Genomic DNA, 16690 nt, shown 5'->3' with positions numbered 1-16690 from the left:
AAATTTTAATTACATAACCGTTATTTTTCATTTATATTCAATTTAGTTTAAACTAAATGTTTCAAAATGATTGTCATTAATGAATTTAAGCAGAAGTTTAAATGGTAAAATTTACAATATTTCTTACTTCTTTTCTATTTTACAAACTAAAATAATCAATTTTCAAGAAAATATTTCTGACAAATCATAATTTTAAACTTTACTTTTCTGTATATAGATTGGGAATGTATGTGTGTCAATTATCACTGTTTCTTAAACATTTCTCATATTTAAAAGAACTTTGTCAGAAAATTGTATGAAACATTCATGAACAACTCAGATTTAAATAATCTAAAATTAATAATTATACTTGGGATCTTTAATCTAGTTTAATTGAAATGTTAAAATAAAGATTTATTTTAATGAAACGGTTTAAATATATAAAATGTTATTTATATTATAAAATGACATTTCATACATATATACAAAACTGCACTTTTCTTTCTTTACACAGTCTTCACTAAATTTCCATAATATGCAGTTATAGTCTTTAGTCGTCTATTTAGAAGATTTTGTTCAATTTCCACATTGTTTCCAGGCCCTGCTAGTTTGATGAGCTAAATAAATATGCAATAAAAACATAGAATTATATTTCAATTATAAAAGATACAAGGAAAATACAACTTATATGGTATATTATTTAATATTCCTGAAACCTATTTATTTTAAACTATTTCTTTAAAAATATATAATTACTAATCATCTTCATTGATTTGGAAGAAAATACAAGTTTATCCCTTAAATATAACCGTATTAAAAAAACCTAGTAAATATACAGGGTGGTTATAAATTATTGAGCACATTTCAGGGAGGAATAAAAAAGTATTCATATGTATGCTGTTTTATTTAATAGGCCATTATATATATTTTACACTTTAAATTATATATGAGCTCCATGTGTAGTGCACAAAATATCCAGGCTGCATTCCATTTTGCACCATGTGTTACAGCTCATTTCAGCAGTTAGTCCCCCAGTGTGACTTCATCAATTCATCTTTTCAGTTCTTAAATATTACAAATCTTTGCTGTGTACACCCTGTCTTTAAAAAACCCCAAAGAAATAAATCCAGTGGTGTAATGTTGGGGAATTGAGGTGTCCAGGAAATTGGTCTTCTGCAGCCAATCAGGAAATTTTTCCTGTAGGTAGTCCTGAACAATTAAACCCCATCTTGCTGGAAGTAAATGTTCACTTTTCAATTTCAAGTATTCGATTTGTGGAATTGCATGCATAATCCTACAACATATCAAGGTATGTAGAGTGTTATGTATGCTTAGAAAAGAAGGTTCCATAATTTTCCATCATAAGGCCACTTATGTTTAGTCAATCTTTTACAGCTACTCTATCATCTGAAACAAGACAGAGGTCATTATGTTTGTGTTATTTTTTTATTCCTGAAATGCACTCAATAATTTATAACCATCCTGTATACATGGAATTCAAGAACACACTCAAAAAGAAGAAAATATTTCAAAACTTCAGATAATTATTAAACAAGAAATGAATATTAAATTATTATTATTATTTAAATTTCATTGATGTTAAAATCAAAACTTTCATTTATTAATTTTCAAAATATTCCTGTTCCAATTGCTTGTTTTAGTTAAAATACAGGTATAATTCATATATATACAAATATATATATATATATATATATCTTACATATTCAGTGAGTAGTAGTTGTTTATTCATTGGTTTATACATTAGATGAATTTGTATATATAGTTATAATAAAGAAATTATTAATAAATAAAATGAAATTCTTAAGAATATAACTGCAAATAAAATGATGATAATACAATGTGATATAACAGAGTTAAAAAAATTAATACAAGAATTAATTTTTTCAGATGAAGTATGAATTAATAATTCCTTTAAAAAATAATATATCAATGATATAAAAATAGAATTGTACTGAACTTATCAAATACACAGTATTTGAAAAATATATCTGTTGATCTTTAAAAAGATATTTGATGATGATGTTATTTAAAAACTACTCACCTGGTTAACACATGTATTCCTTGGAGCAAAAAATGCAATATTCTTAGTTATTTTTTTGGTTACTTCAAATAAATGATTAGTACAAATGTTAAGAAATATTTCTATGATATAATTAAAAAGAAATATAAATTTTAGATAAAGTTAAGAATTATTATTAATTAATGTACATTTAATAAATTTGTATACTGAATATCATAAAAAGATAAGTATTTTCATATCATCACACAGTTAGCATCCATTTAGTCTGTAACTATAATCATGGTGCAATTCTATAGAGCTAGAACCCATTCAGCCCCCAATAGCATTTTAAGTGGTGCCAGGCCTTCCAACTTTGGGGAGAGTGGAACATCTTAAATTATTATTAGGGACTGAATGGTATCTCTTAGAGTTGACACTCATGACTATAATGTAGATAAATTTAAAGAATTGTCTGTAAATACACCTATATATGCATATGCACAATAAAATAAAAAGGATATCAGTCAAGACCCATTGAATTCAGATCATATTCTTCAGATTCTAAATATTCAGGCCCTCCCCAAGGTGGACTTAAAAACACTACATCAGCTTTTAATTTTGGTGCAAGATGAAAATAATCAGCAATTATAAATTCAATTCTGTCAGCAACTCCATATATTTCTGCATTATGTTTAGCAAGAAGAATTTTACCAGGATCAATATCTATAGCTATGACTGAAAGATAAATATAACATGTGAATATAATATGTGCAATTATTTTATTTATATAATTATAATTATATACTAACCTTGCTTGCAATAAAGAGCAAATTGAATGGTATTACCACCTGCTCCACAAAATGCATCTATTACTAAATCACAGGTACATTTCTCAGCAATATGTTCTGCAATACGTTCAGGCGTTACAGAAAACCAAGATTCTATAATAAAGTAACAAATTTTCAGTTAAGTTTTCTTTCTGCTAAATTTGATTTTATCATTTATCACACAAATGTAAATACCAAAATCAAGTTTAATTCCTTCGTCAAATCTTGAAAATAATCTGTATCTCTGTGCCCAGTATTTTAAAAGTTCTGGATTACTCTTTACTTCATCTGGAATTTTTTCAAAATTTTTCTTTTTCTTTTTTTTCTTCTTCTTTTTAAATATTTTTTCCACATTTTCTAAAGAAGAGTTAACTAATTCTTGATTTTCACTTATAACTTCTTCCACAGTATTTTGATTTGTATTCACATCCTCTTCTGTATTCTGGGTTAATAAAAGACTTGAGGGAAGAACTTCACTAACAGAAATTTCTTTTTGATCTAAACATACATTTTCTGAGGTTTGTTCCTGTCAGATGAAATATTAGTATCATTTTTGTATATTATATGTAATATTTTAAGAAAAATCTTAAAAAATTTATGTTTAAATATTCAGTTTTGAAAGTAATTTATAAGTTAAATTTTATACAAATGAATAAAGTAAATATGTTAAAAGTATAAATCAAATTTATGGAGTGAGATAGATTCAAGCACTAGATCTATCAGTAAATATTCAAAAAGAACATTGAAATTTAACAGAAAAGTAAAATTCTAAAATTAAACTATTTTTAGAATTTTACTTTTTTGATATATACATATATATACAACCAACCCCATTGTTTTAAATTTATTTTTTTATATATATTTTACTGAAATTTAAGATGCATAGACACATTTAAAAATATGTTATGTCATTAATATCAAATATTATATTTACAAATATATTAGCTACAAAGTAAGCAGATCAGCAAAATTGGATTGGACTTTTCCCAACAAACATCATTGAACTATTTAGGTATGAATGACCAGATCTGTTTCACACATTATTAATTAAATCAATGGCTGAAGAGATGAAAATGGTAACTGAAACATCAATCTAAAGTACTAATGAATGTTTACAGAAATCTATATCAATTTTTAATCAGTATAAATCTCTTATAGTAAAAACAAAATTCCACTATATGGAATCTAGCTGATTATTTTAGGAGAATAAAATTAATTTTGTACATTGGTGAAAATATATATAAATGTGTATACTTATACTTTTACTACATATTTTATTTTTGAATGATTTAAGATACTTATTCATTATTTATTAAAATGATCTGATATCTTCTTATCTAGAAAAATTCCAAACTTTTTATCTTGCTTAAAAAGTTTATATTGTAAGTAATTTGTACAGACATGACAAGAGTTTTTAAAATTTAATTTTAATTTTTTAGTTAAGAGCAACAGTATATAGTACATTAGCTCTAATGCTCTATATCCAAAAATAAAAATCTATTAAAAACAGACTAAAACAAGCAACTATTGAATAAAATACTGTGCACACTAATTCAAATCAATTTTGCTTGTTTTCTGCTAAATATTCTAGCCAAAAATAAACCACAGGGCATTTTAGGAAACACAAAGAATTTGTACCAAATGTTGTATTATTTTTTAACAATTTTGTCTGTAATTCATTGACTTTCTTTTCTTTATAGATAACCCTGTAATCTGAACAGCCTATTCAAATAATTAGTTGAATTAGTGAATACGTACTATAGTATTCAAATCCAAATATGGAACAACGAACAATGTCTTAATAAACTTTACTGCTAAATCAGGAAAGTATTTTAATTGAGATTTAATTATTCAATAAACTGAAGTACAATTAAGATTCACTTATAAAGTTTGTTTTCTATTGTGAACTTTTTATCTCTGAACCTTTGATAAATTTTCTTCAAATATGTTCATAATTAAAAAGTAACTTTGTTTAATTACATTATATTTTACACTAATATGATTTATTATAAACAACTGAATAAAATTACTTACCATGGGGGTAGGCTCATTATCAAAAGGATAGAAAGTCTGGTCTTTCATTTCATATGGCTTTTTATTCAAATTAAAAAATGGTTTTATGTCTTCATTAGAAACAATACAAATATTATTAATTTTAACTCCAAAATCTGTTTGTTTCCTAAACAAAAAATGAAAATCATAAAGATATAAAAGATTTTGTGATGAACAACAGAATTTAAAATAAATTATAGTACAATTTAAATTTAAAATCATTGATTTATCATGTATGTAACAGTTATTATTATGACTAATATAACTTAAAATTAACTATTTACATAATAAAATTGTTTATTAAATGTAATATCGAACTGGAATATTGAAAATATCTATATTTTTATGCGCCATTTTAATATTATGGACTTTTATTTTCAATTTAATTTCTTCTCAATAATAATAATAATAATAATAATATATATAATAAGACTATATAAAATCACAGAGCTTTTTTATATCTTTATTCTTATAAAATAAAAATATAAAAAGTTTTGTTATGTCATGTAATGTAAATGTTTCAGTGAAATACCAGATATTAAAAATAAAAAATGTTCTGAATAAGACTATTATTAATTTCTTATTATTATTACATGTAATTCATATTCAAATGTAAAATTTTAATGTATAAAACTATTAGTATGCTTCATTTATCCACTTTACTCCATTTCATAAAAAATAAAGTATGCTCATTAGGGTTTATTCATACATTCACTATTCGCTGAATGCTGAGCAAACATTTGGCAAACATTGAATAGCGTGAATGGTTTACTTGTGACAAATGTTTGGTATTTGCTGTTTCCCAATTCTTGTCAGCAAATTCTTGCCAAATCAAGATTATTCATCTCTGTGCATTCATATTGTTCATCCAATGATTCATGTATTTTCTTGTTTTTTTGTCTTCAGTATTGTTACTTTAATTTTTAGTTTATTTTTCAATTGGGTTTTTAGTTTAAACATTTATTTTACTTTTTTCTATGTAATTTTTTCTGGTCTATTTTTGCAATATGGTTTTATGTTTGTTTTTAAATTCCTTTCTTTTTCATTTTTGCATTTTTCTTCTTTAGTAAAGTGTTTTCACCATCTTTTTCTTTTAGGCTTTTCTTTCATTAACAGATAGGAATTACTCATAACTATAAAAGCAGTGGCATAAATTATTGTTCAAGAATTGTCCATTTTCTAGATTCTAGACAAACATTCATCATTCCCATAATGAACCAATGCACAGAAAATAATTGAATGTGTGGATGCACCCTTAGACAATCTATTCAAAGCTATAAACAAATGATAATCTCTTTCTTACTTGTTAGATCTTAAAGAATATCCCAATTTTTTCAGTTTCTTTTCCTTATTGTTATCAGTTTCTTCTTCATGACTATAATGAAAACATTCTATCATCAACAAAAACAATTTATAATTTCACCTAAGAAAATTACAGCAGAGTCCCGAAAACTCAGCCTAATGTGGACCAAAGGGTGGCAGAGTTTGTGAAAATGCCGGGTTATCGAAAATGGAGTTAAAAAACAATAAGTAAGAGTGTTTCCTCAGAAAATACTGTACTGTACTTGTAGGCATTGTTTGCTTGAGAATACAACAGAGAATAAACTGCCCAAATAGCCTTAAAGAAAAGAAAAGTATGTACAGTTTAACCCGATTATAACGACATCGGATGTAACGACAACCCTAATATAACGTCAAATTTTTATCGGTCCCACGATTTTACTACACTAGATAATGTTAAAAAACCCACTTGTAACGACATAAAACCCTGTTTTAACATCATATTTGAAGCACTCTTAAATTTACAAAATTAAATTATAAATTTTATTTATCAAAGAAAATACTGTGTTCAGTCCTAGGGTCACAGTCCGCTTCCTAGAACAATTGTGGGTGGTACTGTCACCACCTGATTCAATGGGGTGAGATGCGCCACCCCTTTAAACGACGTGACAGTGGGTTAGTCTGCATAGCTCTCATATTTGTGTTGTAGTTTAGCATCAAATCAGGTAAAATGGCTAGCTTAAAAAGGAAAGCGTTAACATTAGACTGCAAAGTAGAAATAATTAAAGCAGTTGAAAGTGGAAGAAAAAAGGCAGATGTATGCAGAGACTTTAGTTTAGCAAATTCTACAGGTCTCGTAAAACTTCATCGGAAATAATGAACAAAATCTACGACTTAGAAAATGACATTGATAAACAATTTTTAGGTGAAAAATGCCTACAATCTAAAATAACTGACTTTTTTTAAGTGAATATTTTTATTGTTTCTTTTTAATTGATATACATTAATTTAACCTAAAAGTGAAAGATATTGGACTTCATGTCTATTGATAGATAAGCAAGAAACGAGAAAATTATCATCCAGGCGTTAATAACACCTGGATGATAATTTTCTCATTTCTTGCTTAATTTAACTTTTTGTTGCCTTTTGATTCGACATTATTCTCAAAACCGAAAGTGCCGCTATTATCGAAACTTGACAAATAAAAATTTTTTATAAAAAATAATTTTTGAAATTTTTAATTACATCGTTGTAAATTTAGACATAATAATGTAAATAAAGTTGATTTAAATGTTTAGTTTGCACTTTTATACATACGATATTAAATTAGATGAATTTTATAATAGATTCTTAAACAGACTTGATATTTTATGGGACTGAAATTATGACCCCGCAGACGACGACACTTGGTTATAACGTCAAAAAACTGCCGGTCCCATGGATGATGTTATAAGCAGGTTAAACTGTACTTTATAAAGGCATAGAGCCTTTATTACATGAAATTGAAAGTTAATGAATACACAGTGTACAGTAATTTACCTGATAAGACAGGTTTCAGAAAAATGCTTTATGAGGCATAAAGTTGTCTATAATGAAAATTAACTAGGGGTTTTTTCGTCCTGCCAGGTTGTGGCCGAGTTTTCGGGACTCTACTGTAATACAAAGTGTTCCATATAAAATTCCCTAATTTGAACTGTTGATGAATTAATTTCAGTATATATTGTTTCATTTTAATGTCATATTGTGATATTACAAGAGTGTTATATGAGCTTTGGAATAAATTTTGAATTTGGCTACAGATCAATACAAAGAAAAAAAAAACTGAATGAAGAGTTCCCAGCAGGTGAATTGGAAGAAGGAAATCCATTCCTTGATTATCAGATCACCTCACTTCTTATGAATATGTGTCAAAGATGGTGTTTGAACTTCCATATGAAACATCCAGCAGCTGCATAAACACATCCAAAATGTTATTGCAGCTGTTACACCTGAAATACTTCAGAGCACATAAGTATAAATTAAATATTGACTGGAAATCCTCTGTCCAACTGCTGTCTGATGATACAGTAGAGTCTCGTAAACTCAGCCTAATGTGGACTGAAGGGTGGCCGAGTTTGTGAAAATGCCGGGTTATCGGGAATGGGGTTAAAAAAAAATAAGTATGAGTGTTTCCTCAGAAAATACTGTATTGTACTTGTATGTATTGTTTACTTGAAAATACAACAGAGAATAAACTGCCCAAATACCCTTAAACAAAGGAAAAGTACATCCTTTATGAAGGCATAGAGCTTTTACTACATGAAAATGAAAATTAATGAATACACTGTGTACAGTAATTTACCTGATAAGACAGACCCCAGAAAAATACTTTATGAGGCATAAAGCTGTCTATAATGAAAATTAATTAACTAAGGATTTTTTTGCCCTGCTAGGGTGTGGCCAAGTTATCCAGACTGCCGGGTTATCGAGTGCCGAGTTTTCGAGAGACTACTGTATATGAAAGTTTATTGATTTTTGTATTTAAACTTGGTGAGTCATACTTAAATTGCCTGTACAGTTTACTTTGACTTGTGGAGAAATAGTGAAATAAAAATGGAGAATTTCTAATGGGACCACTTTGTATAAGCATTTAGATAAATAAAAATAACAATTTTTTTTATTGATATCAAATTTATAACTTTATTAAGAGATATGACAATCAATAACTAACCTTCTTTTGATTTTAAATGGAATTTCTTCAGGAGGATCATCATCATCATCATCATCATCATTATTATTATTAGATGACACTGATATATTACCATCACCTGTTTTTTCACAATTAACTTTATTCTGTCCAGAATCAGTATTTTCTTCACAATTTGTTTTATGCTGTTTCTCAGAAGAAGAATCATTATGATCGGCAGATTCAACTAAATTCAGTTCACTTAACCTATTCTGTACATTTGTAAATTTCTGTTGAATATTTGTTAAGTTTTGGCTTCCATAAAAAGAAGTCACAAATTTCTCATAATGAAGTTCGTATATTTCTTTACAGTGACTGTCCCAGATATCTTTCCATGGATTATGAATGCTATCTATTTTATTATGTGCAGAATTATCACTTGATTCTTCAGTGTTTTTGGATAAACTTTCACATAATAAATCATTATTTGAACCATCTGAAATTCTTTGATCTTTTTCTGACTCAACTAATTGTTCATTGTTAGAGTTATATTTTGAATTCAAATTATTTTCATAATTTGGATCTATAAAATCTTTATATTTTTCTACCCAACTATTCCATATTAAAGTCTCTCCATTAGTAGACCAATATATTTCCCATTCTTGAATTAACTTACTTTGATGAATTTCATCTGTAGAATAATCATAATTTGTTTCTTGATGAAATTCATTTAAATAATAATCATTGTATTTTTCTTTCTTCATACACTGACAACTATTTGATTTTTTCTTCTTCATTTTTGCAGAATTCTATGAAATATAAAGAAAAATTATTATTATTATTTTTATAACATTGATTTCCATACATTTCGCATTCACAATGACAAAAATAGCAATCATAATAATACTTATTAAAGAGTATATTATATATTATTAGAAAATATCTCAAAGTAAAAAAATTAAATCAAATAATTTAAAACTTTTGGAAGAAAAAGTCAACTCAAGTAGATTCAAATCCACATCTTACACAAAGATGCTATTATGCAAAATAGGAGGATTAATATTCTTGTATTAACATTCATATAAGATATCAGCCTGTCTATCTTAGTCTAAATTATATTATTAAAATGATATAATAGGAAATGATGGTTGTGTTAAAGGTGACGTTTATGGTCGTCGTCGAGGCTTTACTAGGATTTTGCGTGTTAAGAGGAAGAATTTTGTAGATTCGAATAAACATGGAATCTCTGTCGACACCGGGAGAAAACGGAGGGAGGTCATACTGCATTCAGAGGGTTCCTCTCGTGTTTCCGTGCAAGGCGTATCCTACCCAATTGGCAATTATGGATAAAATAATAAAAGGATTAACCAGAAGACAGAATTGCTTAATAGAATCTCCTACAGGGACAGGAAAGAGTTTGGCTTTGCTAATATCGTGTTCGGCCTGGTGGAGAAGTTTAGCTAATGATAATACCAGTGAAGATTTGATTAATTAATAACCAAATTATAGTCAACAGAATCTAGCAATTCAATAGATGATTACTAAAACTAATTATGAATAAATAGAGACAATTAATTTAAGTTAAAATTCTATGTAAAAGAATGATCGCTGTTTTTACCTGTTTACCAAACTGAATTGGTAAACCTAATTCTAACATCAATTTTTGATCTTCTAGAACTTCTTCCATGTATTCTTCTTCAATTTCACTACGTTCCAAGTCATGTCCGCTGTTTGGGTAACTTCTTGTGTCAAAGTTTTCATTATTAAAATTTTCACATTTGCAGTAAGTATTTTTAGAGCAAATATCATTATTTTCAATCAATGAAATTGAATTTTTTAATTTTGCAAGTTTACATAATGATGATAATCCCATCTTGTATAAATCAGTATCCCTAGAGAAAATAAACTTACAATTATATACATATACTTAATTTACTTTATTTCAAAATTAAACTACTAATAAAATTAGAAAATAATTTATATTTTAACTATCAAATGATTAAAAAAAAGAAAATATTCCTATATATTCATTAAAAATCCCTTATGCTTAAAACCAAAATACACTGCTGGCCACTAAAAATGCTACACCAGTAAATAAATCAAATATCAGAACCATATTTATTGTACACATACAGTATAATGTGAGGGAGACATAATTAAATTGACAAGTAATTTTGAGGTACAGAGCATGCAGAAATCAGTACCAAGAGCAGTTGCCTCTGGCAGCATTAACAGCTGTAATCAGGCTGGGCATTGAGTCAAACAGTTTGGCTGGTGGGTTAAACTCTATAACAGAGTTCATCTATTGTACTTATTGGCAAGTGGTGGCATGCCACTTTCTCGGCAACCAATGACCAGATGTTCTCAATTGGTGACACATCGGGGGAACATGATGGCCGCGGCAACAGTCAAACACATTCTGTATTCAGGAAGGTCAGGACAGCATGGGCAACAAGCGGTTGTGCATTGTCCTAATGAAAGGTAGCGTAATGGAAACTTCAAAGATAGGACACAGCAACAGGCCTTAATTAACACATCACAAATGTAACAATGGCTATCTAAATTATCATTCATGCAAACAAGAGGTGACCAGGATTGTCATCCAATGGCACACCATACCATCTCTCCAGGTGCTGGGCCTGCATGATGACAATGAATGTACACTGGCAACGATTGTATCCCTCAATGCCGCCGCACATAGATATGACCATAATGATGCAGTATGCAGAATTGGTCTGTTTTTATTACTAAAAGTTTTTTATATTTTTAATTACTATAAAATGGTAAACNGTTACTTCAAATAAATGATTAGTACAAATGTTAAGAAATATTTCTATGATATAATTAAAAAGAAATATAAATTTTAGATAAAGTTAAGAATTATTATTAATTAATGTACATTTAATAAATTTGTATACTGAATATCATAAAAAGATAAGTATTTTCATATCATCACACAGTTAGCATCCATTTAGTCTGTAACTATAATCATGGTGCAATTCTATAGAGCTAGAACCCATTCAGCCCCCAATAGCATTTTAAGTGGTGCCAGGCCTTCCAACTTTGGGGAGAGTGGAACATCTTAAATTATTATTAGGGACTGAATGGTATCTCTTAGAGTTGACACTCATGACTATAATGTAGATAAATTTAAAGAATTGTCTGTAAATACACCTATATATGCATATGCACAATAAAATAAAAAGGATATCAGTCAAGACCCATTGAATTCAGATCATATTCTTCAGATTCTAAATATTCAGGCCCTCCCCAAGGTGGACTTAAAAACACTACATCAGCTTTTAATTTTGGTGCAAGATGAAAATAATCAGCAATTATAAATTCAATTCTGTCAGCAACTCCATATATTTCTGCATTATGTTTAGCAAGAAGAATTTTACCAGGATCAATATCTATAGCTATGACTGAAAGATAAATATAATATGTGAATATAATATGTGCAATTATTTTATTTATATAATTATAATTATATACTAACCTTGCTTGCAATAAAGAGCAAATTGAATGGTATTACCACCTGCTCCACAAAATGCATCTATTACTAAATCACAGGTACATTTCTCAGCAATATGTTCTGCAATACGTTCAGGCGTTACAGAAAACCAAGATTCTATAATAAAGTAACAAATTTTCAGTTAAGTTTTCTTTCTGCTAAATTTGATTTTATCATTTATCACACAAATGTAAATACCAAAATCAAGTTTAATTCCTTCGTCAAATCTTGAAAATAATCTGTATCTCTGTGCCCAGTATTTTAAAAGTTCTGGATTACTCTTTACTTCATCTGGAATTTTTTCAAAATTTTTCTTTTTCTTTTTTTTCTTCTTCTTTTTAAATATTTTTTCCACATTTTCTAAAGAAGAGTTAACTAATTCTTGATTTTCACTTATAACTTCTTCCACAGTATTTTGATTTGTATTCACATCCTCTTCTGTATTCTGGGTTAATAAAAGACTTGAGGGAAGAACTTCACTAACAGAAATTTCTTTTTGATCTAAACATACATTTTCTGAGGTTTGTTCCTGTCAGATGAAATATTAGTATCATTTTTGTATATTATATGTAATATTTTAAGAAAAATCTTAAAAAATTTATGTTTAAATATTCAGTTTTGAAAGTAATTTATAAGTTAAATTTTATACAAATGAATAAAGTAAATATGTTAAAAGTATAAATCAAATTTATGGAGTGAGATAGATTCAAGCACTAGATCTATCAGTAAATATTCAAAAAGAACATTGAAATTTAACAGAAAAGTAAAATTCTAAAATTAAACTATTTTTAGAATTTTACTTTTTTGATATATACATATATATACAACCAACCCCATTGTTTTAAATTTATTTTTTTATATATATTTTACTGAAATTTAAGATGCATAGACACATTTAAAAATATGTTATGTCATTAATATCAAATATTATATTTACAAATATATTAGCTACAAAGTAAGCAGATCAGCAAAATTGGATTGGACTTTTCCCAACAAACATCATTGAACTATTTAGGTATGAATGACCAGATCTGTTTCACACATTATTAATTAAATCAATGGCTGAAGAGATGAAAATGGTAACTGAAACATCAATCTAAAGTACTAATGAATGTTTACAGAAATCTATATCAATTTTTAATCAGTATAAATCTCTTATAGTAAAAACAAAATTCCACTATATGGAATCTAGCTGATTATTTTAGGAGAATAAAATTAATTTTGTACATTGGTGAAAATATATATAAATGTGTATACTTATACTTTTACTACATATTTTATTTTTGAATGATTTAAGATACTTATTCATTATTTATTAAAATGATCTGATATCTTCTTATCTAGAAAAATTCCAAACTTTTTATCTTGCTTAAAAAGTTTATATTGTAAGTAATTTGTACAGACATGACAAGAGTTTTTAAAATTTAATTTTAATTTTTTAGTTAAGAGCAACAGTATATAGTACATTAGCTCTAATGCTCTATATCCAAAAATAAAAATCTATTAAAAACAGACTAAAACAAGCAACTATTGAATAAAATACTGTGCACACTAATTCAAATCAATTTTGCTTGTTTTCTGCTAAATATTCTAGCCAAAAATAAACCACAGGGCATTTTAGGAAACACAAAGAATTTGTACCAAATGTTGTATTATTTTTTAACAATTTTGTCTGTAATTCATTGACTTTCTTTTCTTTATAGATAACCCTGTAATCTGAACAGCCTATTCAAATAATTAGTTGAATTAGTGAATACGTACTATAGTATTCAAATCCAAATATGGAACAACGAACAATGTCTTAATAAACTTTACTGCTAAATCAGGAAAGTATTTTAATTGAGATTTAATTATTCAATAAACTGAAGTACAATTAAGATTCACTTATAAAGTTTGTTTTCTATTGTGAACTTTTTATCTCTGAACCTTTGATAAATTTTCTTCAAATATGTTCATAATTAAAAAGTAACTTTGTTTAATTACATTATATTTTACACTAATATGATTTATTATAAACAACTGAATAAAATTACTTACCATGGGGGTAGGCTCATTATCAAAAGGATAGAAAGTCTGGTCTTTCATTTCATATGGCTTTTTATTCAAATTAAAAAATGGTTTTATGTCTTCATTAGAAACAATACAAATATTATTAATTTTAACTCCAAAATCTGTTTGTTTCCTAAACAAAAAATGAAAATCATAAAGATATAAAAGATTTTGTGATGAACAACAGAATTTAAAATAAATTATAGTACAATTTAAATTTAAAATCATTGATTTATCATGTATGTAACAGTTATTATTATGACTAATATAACTTAAAATTAACTATTTACATAATAAAATTGTTTATTAAATGTAATATCGAACTGGAATATTGAAAATATCTATATTTTTATGCGCCATTTTAATATTATGGACTTTTATTTTCAATTTAATTTCTTCTCAATAATAATAATAATAATAATAATATATATAATAAGACTATATAAAATCACAGAGCTTTTTTATATCTTTATTCTTATAAAATAAAAATATAAAAAGTTTTGTTATGTCATGTAATGTAAATGTTTCAGTGAAATACCAGATATTAAAAATAAAAAATGTTCTGAATAAGACTATTATTAATTTCTTATTATTATTACATGTAATTCATATTCAAATGTAAAATTTTAATGTATAAAACTATTAGTATGCTTCATTTATCCACTTTACTCCATTTCATAAAAAATAAAGTATGCTCATTAGGGTTTATTCATACATTCACTATTCGCTGAATGCTGAGCAAACATTTGGCAAACATTGAATAGCGTGAATGGTTTACTTGTGACAAATGTTTGGTATTTGCTGTTTCCCAATTCTTGTCAGCAAATTCTTGCCAAATCAAGATTATTCATCTCTGTGCATTCATATTGTTCATCCAATGATTCATGTATTTTCTTGTTTTTTTGTCTTCAGTATTGTTACTTTAATTTTTAGTTTATTTTTCAATTGGGTTTTTAGTTTAAACATTTATTTTACTTTTTTCTATGTAATTTTTTCTGGTCTATTTTTGCAATATGGTTTTATGTTTGTTTTTAAATTCCTTTCTTTTTCATTTTTGCATTTTTCTTCTTTAGTAAAGTGTTTTCACCATCTTTTTCTTTTAGGCTTTTCTTTCATTAACAGATAGGAATTACTCATAACTATAAAAGCAGTGGCATAAATTATTGTTCAAGAATTGTCCATTTTCTAGATTCTAGACAAACATTCATCATTCCCATAATGAACCAATGCACAGAAAATAATTGAATGTGTGGATGCACCCTTAGACAATCTATTCAAAGCTATAAACAAATGATAATCTCTTTCTTACTTGTTAGATCTTAAAGAATATCCCAATTTTTTCAGTTTCTTTTCCTTATTGTTATCAGTTTCTTCTTCATGACTATAATGAAAACATTCTATCATCAACAAAAACAATTTATAATTTCACCTAAGAAAATTACAGCAGAGTCCCGAAAACTCAGCCTAATGTGGACCAAAGGGTGGCAGAGTTTGTGAAAATGCCGGGTTATCGAAAATGGAGTTAAAAAACAATAAGTAAGAGTGTTTCCTCAGAAAATACTGTACTGTACTTGTAGGCATTGTTTGCTTGAGAATACAACAGAGAATAAACTGCCCAAATAGCCTTAAAGAAAAGAAAAGTATGTACAGTTTAACCCGATTATAACGACATCGGATGTAACGACAACCCTAATATAACGTCAAATTTTTATCGGTCCCACGATTTTACTACACTAGATAATGTTAAAAAACCCACTTGTAACGACATAAAACCCTGTTTTAACATCATATTTGAAGCACTCTTAAATTTACAAAATTAAATTATAAATTTTATTTATCAAAGAAAATACTGTGTTCAGTCCTAGGGTCACAGTCCGCTTCCTAGAACAATTGTGGGTGGTACTGTCACCACCTGATTCAATGGGGTGAGATGCGCCACCCCTTTAAACGACGTGACAGTGGGTTAGTCTGCATAGCTCTCATATTCGTGTTGTAGTTTAGCATCAAATCAGGTAAAATGGCTAGCTTAAAAAGGAAAGCGTTAACATTAGACTGCAAAGTAGAAATAATTAAAGCAGTTGAAAGTGGAAGAAAAAAGGCAGATGTATGCAGAGACTTTGGTTTAGCAAATTCTACAGGTCTCGTAAAACTTCATCGGAAATAATGAACAAAATCTACGACTTAGAAAATGACATTGATAAACAATTTTTAGGTGAAAAATGCCTACAATCTAAAATAACTGACTTTTTTTAAGTGAATATTTTTATTGTTTCTTTTTAATTGATATACATTAATTTAACCTA

At 27.3% G+C, this 16690-nt stretch overlaps 1 protein-coding gene across 1 annotated transcript in view; it reads right to left on the bottom strand.

The window, feature by feature from the left end:
* Nucleotides 1–331: 331 nt before the first annotated feature.
* Nucleotides 332–16690, bottom strand: part of LOC111613502 — a 32471-nt gene continuing 16112 nt past the window's right edge. Inside the window, exons 5-20 of the mRNA XM_023354850.1 lie at nt 15697–15768; nt 14376–14520; nt 12537–12867; nt 12324–12455; nt 12036–12249; nt 11614–11635; nt 11444–11559; nt 10443–10716; nt 8870–9633; nt 6182–6253; nt 4861–5005; nt 3022–3352; nt 2809–2940; nt 2521–2734; nt 2042–2120; nt 332–596 (exon numbers count right to left, since the gene is read on the bottom strand). Of these exons, the coding sequence (XP_023210618.1) occupies nt 486–596; nt 2042–2120; nt 2521–2734; nt 2809–2940; nt 3022–3352; nt 4861–5005; nt 6182–6253; nt 8870–9633; nt 10443–10716; nt 11444–11559; nt 11614–11635; nt 12036–12249; nt 12324–12455; nt 12537–12867; nt 14376–14520; nt 15697–15768 (3154 nt within the window). The 3' untranslated portion in view covers nt 332–485. The remainder of the gene's footprint in view (nt 597–2041; nt 2121–2520; nt 2735–2808; nt 2941–3021; nt 3353–4860; nt 5006–6181; nt 6254–8869; nt 9634–10442; nt 10717–11443; nt 11560–11613; nt 11636–12035; nt 12250–12323; nt 12456–12536; nt 12868–14375; nt 14521–15696; nt 15769–16690) is intronic.

Source organism: Centruroides sculpturatus, unplaced genomic scaffold (genome assembly GCF_000671375.1).
Source record: "Centruroides sculpturatus isolate CEXI.00-Female unplaced genomic scaffold, Cexi_2.0 scaffold1758, whole genome shotgun sequence".
NCBI lineage: Eukaryota > Metazoa > Arthropoda > Arachnida > Scorpiones > Buthidae > Centruroides > Centruroides sculpturatus.
This window is presented reverse-complemented; position numbering and strand designations above follow the sequence as displayed.